Raw genomic sequence first — 9174 nt, 5'->3', positions numbered from 1 at the left:
TATATTTTGCTTTGATAATGCAAAACTAATACTTGTATGTACCCTATTCACTACTATATTAGACAACATTATAAGAGAAGTTTGAAAACATCATTTGTATTTCTTCTTCCAACACTTCACCACTGATCATACACAAAAACAAAATTTATATATTTTTTTTTGCGTTAAATGTAACGACGTGACGTATCTCTGGAACCGAAGGTCATGTATATTCAGTATTGAAAGTTGCAAAATAACATTCGGGAGAGAGAAAGTCATCGGAGGATCTAAAAATTTGAAATGGTTTTGAAAGATAAAGTGTTGGCAATTTTTATGGACACGGGAGGTAACTAGCGCTAATTACTTTTTCAATTTGAAATTCTCCATCCCTTCGCCCTTTGGTTTTTTTTTTCCATTGAATTGATACAGATAACTTGCAGCAGAGGCTAAAATAGTTAGCTGACTTTCACTGTGGATAAATAAAGCCTAGATCGTCAACCAAATGAGAAAGTGTGAGACGATTTGTTTCTTATGAGTAACTTGACTGATTACGTTTATTTTGATCTTTTAGAGTGCGAGAAATGTCTGAGATTCTGCGTCTGGACACCTTGGTGTAACGATGAGGCCCCTGGTAAGCTGGCAAGCGATGCTCTTGTGGAAGAGGAACTTCTTTCGGATGTTCAGCACTATCCTGGATTCCCAGCCATCTGCATCATCCGCAAAGACGTGGAATGCCGAACTGTCGACACGCATATATTCTCCAACGAGACCGACGACGCTGCAACGTGTGATCCTGAAATTGGTCTGCAGTGCAGAAATGGTCCTCTACGTCCCCCTTGTAGGGATTACGAAATAAGGTTCCTCTGTTGTGGTAGCACGTGTCCTCCTAAATGTTGGCCAAAACCAACTACACCGCCACCAATATCAACAACACCGGGTTCGTATCTTATTCATGTCATTGTCAACATATGTTATTCAAGTAATCATGGTCTAGCAGTATTAGTTGTAGTAGTAGTATAGTAGTAGTAATAATAATAATAGTAGATATAGAAGTAGTAGTAGTTGTTGTTGTTTTGTAGTAGCAGTACTAATCATACTTTTAGTTCCGTCAGTTGTCGTAATGGTAGTAAAGGTACTTGTATTTAAGTTTTATCAGTTTTATCTGTGAAAGCAATTTCAGAACTCTTGTGTTTGTAAAATGTTTCATTTATTTTACACGCTTATCAAAATCGTGTCCATCCCAAGAGACATGCGAGAGGAAACCAAATCGGTGGGAACCTGAAAAGGCTTGCCTGTATGCGACGTTCACCTTTATGGCCCGAATTCACGAAGGTGGTACAAATGGTTTCATTTGTCCATGGTTTAAACCATGGACAAAAACCATAGAGCGCCAAGTGTCGCACTGAATAGTTCGTCACGAAATTGGTCATTTCGTCGACAAAATGACCGTTTCGTTAACTGAATCATCATTTCGTGGACGAAATGTTAATTTAGTTAAAAAACGTTGTCATTTCCGTACAACAAAATGATCATTTCATCGACGAAATGACCGATTTCGTAAAGAAATATTTCATGCGACACTTGGCGCTCCATGGTTTTTGTCCATGATTTAAACCATGGTTTTATTTGTACCACCTTCGTGAATTCGGGCCTTTATGTTTTAAAAACTTTTCAGATTGTATCAATTACATCGTAATTCTGCCAATAATTTTCTTTCGTCATAATTTGCAATGGTTAGATGACCCTTTCATTCCATATTCTGATAATCTTCTAATGCCGTTGTCTAGAGGCCTACATACGAGTGTGAAATTGTCACCAAACGATGAATTACGAGTATACCAGCTAAAGGAACTAAATTATTCCACGTCATCCATTCACAGCTTGTCAAGTTGAGGAGGTCTGCGAATGGACTCCGTGGTGTGACGACGAAAAGTTCGGCCCCAAGTTGACGCCGTTCGACGTCGGGGAATTCGAGATCATCGATGACTGCCGCAAGCATGTCGACATTTGCGAGAAACCCTCCGACGTAGAATGCCAGATGTCCATGTCGCCGCACCTCGACTCGAGCGTCATTCCGCAGGAAGTCACGTGCGACGTGGATCTCGGCCTTGCCTGCTTGCATTCCGACAGCCAGCCTTACTGCCTAGATTTCCGCGTCAGGTACGCTATCGGATCTCCACAATTGTACAACACTTACAAAGAATGTAGCTATCCAATTGGTCGATTCGATTGTCCATCACGCGACTTTCATTTAAAAGTACCATCGCACGACGCTGTGGATGTCAGAGGAATTCAAATTTCATTTGATGAAAATTGGTTCTGAAGTGGCTGAGATATCCAGAAACAAAAAGGTCCTACACGGCCGTCAGATGGTAAAACGGTCTAACTTGAAAATTTGACTTTTTGAGGTAAATTCACTTTCCGGGACATGTGAGGGTGCTCTTTCCAATGGTGCTATCGAGAAAATCCCGTCATGTCTTGTTTTAGAGATAATTTCCGCTATCTTGGTACTTTTTTGTATTTTTCCTTCAGATTTGATGGTAAAACAGTCTATCTTTGAGTTAGCCCATTGTCGGTAATATCGTTTGGAGGTAAAACGAGCTATCTTTTACATAAACCATATAACCTTCTTATTTGAAACTGAGATTTTTTAAATCATCGCTGTCAGATGGTAAAATGGTCTATCTTCGAGTTAGACCAGTTTACATAGTGTTTGTGGTCTATCTAGAAGATAGACCATTTTACCATCTTATGATGTGTATTAGGAGTGTATACATGTGCTGTGGTTAAACATTCTATCTGCACAAAAATCTCATTTATTTTATAATTAAAACCCCAAATAAGCACAAATTCTTCAGTTATCATTGTTTAATATGCTTCTTCTTGTCCCATGGCTAAAAATGCATTATACCCATCTCCTAAAAAAGCTCAAACCTCTAAACTTTGAAGTCATTTTTCTCAGAACAGCAATTTTCGAGATAGACCGTTTTACCATCTGACGGCCGTATAACAAAAGGTATAATTTGTTAGCATTATCAAAAAGGGAGCACACGAAATAACATAACACTAACACAGTACAATGTTGGTAAAAGTAGAGACAGTAAAGTGATACATTTAAATATCCCATAAGAGTTTCAACAAAACATGCATTGATTATAATTGACCAACCCAACAAGTTGGACTATGTGGGGGTAAATTTTTTAATGTAAATAAATCGTTTTCATTAAAAAATAAAATTCAAGAAAATTCAAGCGAATATACGTTTTCTAAGTTTACAACTGAAGATATTGTATTTTACATATAAAGCAACAAAATCAAATGGGCAGACATCACCTTCAAATGTACCAAAATATAAATTGATGCGAGTTAATCGGGTTCAAATAACACTTTTTTTTTTGGGGGGGGGGGAGTTAAAATTGTAGTAAAATGTTTCTGTCTCTAAACATTCCCAAAATAAATGCGATATTGACTTGAAAGCGCTTAAGCAAAATGAACATAGCTCATGATTTTCTATACCAACTAGATTTAGGTAGTCATTTGCACCGTGAATATCAATTCGTAATTTGTATTGAAAATGTAGTAAAAAAAGTACATTTAAAATAGCATGTAAAAAAGCATAGAAATTTGAAATTTTAGATTTTAGAAATAGGTTCTAAGAGAATAGATTTTCACTTAATCTTTGAAGGTGGTCGCTTCTGAGTTCAAAGATTTTGAATATTTTGAAACTGTTCGAGGTTTTTTTTTTTTTAATTAGTCATCTGAGAGAATAATGATTTCGTCTTGACACATATTCGAGATGTTTACCTTTGTGATATAATCTGAGGTGGTAATCATTGGAGCTATAACAACACTGATGAGATTAAAATCTAATTGATTATACTTAGATTCAAAGTAACAAATACAAAGCGCTCACTGTTGCAAAGATCACACATTCTTTGTAGCTTGCATAATTTGGAATAATATCATCTTGCAAACTACGACACACCTTCAATTGATACAAAGTTAAAAGTGTGACTTTATATAACATACACATTTTCTAGTATTCAGTATGAGCTTTTGTATATGACTGGCATACTGCATTTTCTTAGGTTTTTTTTTTCTTTAGTATTTTTTTAGAAAGTCGTTTACGCATTAAATATTGGTATTTCTCTTTATATTTCTTAACGACATAGATTCCTGTGCTGCAAGAACGTAACTGTTGGTCCCGGTTGCACCACTCCGGAAGAAGTCACAACTATCACAGGTATGGTAATCTACACATCGAATTCTATTGGTCAGTTTAATATCCCTACACATTCTCCTGGTTAATCCATCTCTCTATGCATGAAATTAAACATTTTACAGCCAACAATCAAGTAATATGTAGGTTAGTTGGAAAGCTATACACAGGCAGGAAGGCTAACCAGCATTGACCAGCCTGATCTCAGTAAGCCAGTTTACAGGTCCACTTTGCGCATGAGCAAAAAAAGGTAATTTGTACAATCAGGCATGTTGGTTTTTTAATTCACTGAGATAAGCATACCGGAAATGTAATGATTATTCATGTAACCCTTGTAAATGGTGCTTGCTAGCACATCGATCTGACAGCAAGCTTGGTATTTAGCAATGCTGCTAGAAAAAGTTTGTTTATGTATTCTGATTCAACACAAACCAATGAAGTGAATGCCTGCCGAAGTGTCAATTGACAGACCATTCTTGTCACCTGCTCTGTGCAAGTTCATTCTTGGAACGTGAATTCCATAAATTGTGGGCATGCTTATGCATCATGCTGCTTTAAAAAACGAGTGAAGTCCCTCACATATTGAGAAAAAAAGAAAGGTCATTTGTATCAATGTGCCCATGAGCTAACTGTGAACTGGCTTATTATACTCTGGGGTCAAAGTGCGTTCAAGCATGCACTCGGGATTCTGATTGGATCTTGCTGGATATAGCACCTTGAATGGAACAAAACTCATTTTCCAATGGCGGATTTCTCCATTTTCTCACAGAATTTCATTACGTAGAAGAGATGAATGAACGGACTACTAAGATTTATTTAAAACAAAATGGATTTAGCACCTTTTGATACGGAATTCTTCATATACATTAGATGCATATTATTGTCCCATGCATTACAAGAAATACAACGGCCGTTTCTTTCCTCTTCGCCCCTCCCACAGTACCAACGACTCCGCCCAAGACCCCGCCCACCCGTGATGACTGCAAGCCGAGAAAACGCTCCGAGCCGACGTACATCGAGTACAGGGGTTGCGTCAGCAAGAAGCCTATCTACACCAACGAATGTGCTGGACGGTGTTTATCGCGCTACTCATACGATGAGGTACGTACGACACTTCCTGGTTGGCTTTGAGGTGTGTTTTTGTTGTTGTTATTTTTGTTGTTGTTGTTGTTTATAATTACATCATGAATGACGTCACAGAGCACAACGCTAAAGAAAGAACTTGAAGATAACAGATTGAATCTTAATTGAACGACTGATTAAAGATGATTGATCTTGATGGTTTGTTCACGACCAATTAATGTGGGGATTAGATACCTAGATAAAAAAACCCTGTGCAGGACCAATGTATACCAGCACACATACCCCCGTTCCCCCCCCCCCCCCCTTCGTCAGGAAAGACTAGCATCTCCTAATCTGCTTTGCATAAAATAGTTTTGACCTACATCACAGTTTAGTTGTGGAAACATTCGACACTAATAGAATCGTGTGCACACCATGCTCATATACATGTATATTCTACAAAATTCAAACTGAACAATGTAGTAAAGATTACCCTCTTGCTTTGTGTCCTTCAATGCATTCTTTCGCATTCATATAGTCAGCCACACAGGTGGTATTCGGGTTTGAAAATCTGCGACATGATTACATTAATTTTCATATCTTCCTTTCCACTCTTTTTTTGCCAGATCATCAATGGCGTCGCCAAGATGAAGGAGGAATGTTCCTGTTGCCGAGCGACATCGACCACGGAGACGGACGTCGATCTCAAGTGCCCCGACGGATCCAAGATTGTCATCAGTATACCCATCATCACTGCGTGCTCGTGCAACCCGATGGACTGTACTGCCGGCCAGCATTACGGGGAGTGATCGGCCTGCTCGATATGAAACTCGAACCCCTATAGCACCACTGTGAGCCCTTGCTCCGTGTTTAGTTTAACTTTCTCAAACCACATTATGTTATTGTTTGTTGATTTGTTGTCGAAATACCATTGACATCATATGGCCATGATGACAATAGAATCAGTGTAAATTTTGCGTCAAATTTGTGGCACCTTGCACAATATCATTCCGGCTTTGCTAAACCATTATTTAAAAAAAAACCCACAAAAATACATTGTTATTTCGCGTTTCTTTCCCCACCAATGACTATCCATGTTTCCTCTCTCATGCTATCCATATTTTAACATGCCTTTGAGATGTATTTGAATTATTTGGTTATTATCGATGTAAACATACAAGAGCATTTGGTGATCAGTGATATTTCGTTAGTGCGAATTAGATAATGAACCATTTATAAAATTCTCATAGAGTTCAGATTCAGGAGGCTTATAAGAATTAATGGTCTAACACTTGCGATGTCCATTCATCGACCCCATCCCACCCCACCCCATCCCTTCCGAATGAAAACAAGGAAACAACACAATGAATAGACGAGATGAAAACAATGTGTAGTCTCTATCGTTACATGTTGGTTCTGTTCTGTATGTTCTTTTAATTTGTGAAAGAATTTCCAAATAATTAAGTTCATCTAGAATTACCCCTAAACACTGTAGCTTGCTCTGGCTGCCGCAGAGACATTATTAAGGAGCTCTCTATACGGTATATACAGCGATAACCAGTATTACTCTAATCTAAGATTAACACGAGTGCAAGAGGTCTGCAGATGGTTGCTTGGGATACGTTTTAAGACCACGGAAAGAAATGAAACCGCATAGTCGCTTTTAGTTTTAAGCTAATAGACGCTACCAAACGCTTGTTTGCTATAGTGCTTTAGTACAACTGTAATTAAACAGTGAAATGATACGATGAGATCACCCGAATAACACACATGTGGCTAACGAATTGACGCAAAGCAATCTTCCTCTTTTTCTTCTTGTAATGATGATGATTATCTCTAGTTTTGAATAAAATTTTAAACACGAATCACTTTTTTTTAGTGTTTGGCACACCCACCATACCACACCTCCAGAAGAAAAAAAAATCATGACATATCGCCCTCAACTGTACGACAGTGCTCTATGGAGATTTATGTCATAGAAGTCGAAATCAAATAGAAACCAAACAAAGGAATATTCGTCATAAAAAGAACCTAACATGCGCCAACGTGTAAAAAATGTAAAGTCGGTTTAACTTTGTGAAGGAAGATAACAGGGCCGGAAGCTCTGATGTTCTTGCGGGGGAACTTTGGCTTTCTTAACGGTATGACGTCAGTATATTATTATACAGTACTACATACTTCGTAGACATCTGTTCTCTCTGTCAATCTCTAATGCCTGTCTCGCCACTGGTGGGGGCGCTGTGACATAATGGATACGACTCCCAACTCCCAACGCTACAACGCTATAGGGTAATAATAATGTTAGGGCCCTCTCGTAGAGCAGTGGCAACACTGAAGAGGCTACCCTTGGTAAAGAAGACCCTATTTCTATTACTATTAGTATTAGTACTACTATTACTATTACTATTAGTATTAGTATTAGTATTAGTATTAGTATTGCTATTAATATCACTATCACTAATACTATTACTATTACTATTACTGTTACTATTACTATTACTATCACTATCACTATTACTAATACTATTACTATTACTATTACTATTACTATTATTATTACTACATGGTGAAAACCCCCTTGGTCAAAGGATGAAACGCGCATGAACATGATTTGAGTACGACTGTTCATATAGCAGTACCGCTTTGCTTTTTTGGTTGCAAAATACTTCACAAAAGTAGTAAATTGGTTGAAATCACGATGAAGAAGAAAGGTTGGAAAAACACGTCTGTCTATCGATTTGTGTATCTTAAAATAGATGACTTATTGTGTAGTGAATTAAGTCTCTTAAGTACATTGTAATGTAGATTCTTGAGCTATATGTCACTTCTCTTGTTTGCATCTGATTTGTATTCTGGTCACGAATAATTCTATGTTTGATCCACCAAATATGTCGTGAATTAAATTACGCTGCTTTAGCCTGCCTCGCATAGTTTGCAATCTCATATTTGTGTCTACTTATTACTATTGAGTCTAAAATGCTATCGTGGGAGAGCAAGAGTGTTAGTTTATGATTTTCAATAGGTAAGCAAAGTCTTATAAAACACGTTGACTGAGGTATTCTTTTTAGCTTAGAATTTGCGTTGAATTCTCATGGTTATTCGTTCACTAGACATTATAATGTCTTACTTTATATTATTCATATTTATTACAAGTGTACTTTCGTTGGAAGAAAAATCACGTTATGCTGACAAGTACTTGCACTGGTAAGATCTTTGCAACTTACACCGACATTACTTTATTGAGTGAATGCGAAAGATGTTGTATGCGAATGTGTGTATGTGTGTGTGTGTGTGTGTGCGTGCGTGCGTACGTGCGAGAGTGTCCTGTGCGTCCCGTGTGTGCATAGACCTCCATTTGGGATAGTATACAATCATGTAGAAATCAACTTTGCAGGCACTGAGAAAAAAAAAGAGCCACGGATAGCCACAGATCAAGATATTGTGTATGCGTTCTGTATGTATGTGTGATTGATGCATGTAATTATAGTCATGCTGGTGGGTATGGCGGTAGAACCTTCTTCGTTCTGATATGTCGGATTATTATTATTATTATTATTATTATTATTATTATTATTATTATTATTATTATTATTATTATTGTTATTATTTTAGAAGCGAGTACGTGTACTAGCAAATTAATAATTTTTCATTTATAGAATCCTGCCGGACAATGATAGGTACCAAATGTGAACGTAGACAGAGTGATCCTATCCAACTTATCATGACACTACCCAGCTCGCCTTTAGCTCCTGAGAACATGGAAGGCTATCGCACCAGTGTTTGATCGGTGTAATGTATCATGTCACGTCGGAGATTATAACATTTGGTAAGAACCAGAAGGTAGAAAACCCACAGACACATATTACTTTACGCCGTCTTGTAACAACCTAACGTTTTTATACATGTCATGCGGC

At 37.6% G+C, this 9174-nt stretch overlaps 1 protein-coding gene across 1 annotated transcript; it reads left to right on the top strand.

Moving 5' to 3' along the window:
* Positions 1-510: 510 nt before the first annotated feature.
* LOC140239512 (mucin-5AC-like) lies at positions 511-6269 on the top strand. Its single transcript, XM_072319342.1, has 5 exons — positions 511-916; positions 1860-2139; positions 4152-4222; positions 5139-5299; positions 5887-6269. The coding sequence occupies exons 1-5, from the start codon at positions 511-513 to the stop codon at positions 6067-6069; spliced, it is 1101 nt and encodes a 366-aa protein (XP_072175443.1). The 3' UTR covers positions 6070-6269.
* Positions 6270-9174: the final 2905 nt, after the last annotated feature.

The sequence above is a fragment of the Diadema setosum genome, chromosome 16, assembly GCF_964275005.1.
Source record: "Diadema setosum chromosome 16, eeDiaSeto1, whole genome shotgun sequence".
NCBI classification, from domain to species: Eukaryota; Metazoa; Echinodermata; class Echinoidea; order Diadematoida; family Diadematidae; genus Diadema; species Diadema setosum.
Note: the sequence above shows the minus strand (reverse complement) of the source record. Positions and strands in the feature narration are given on the sequence as shown.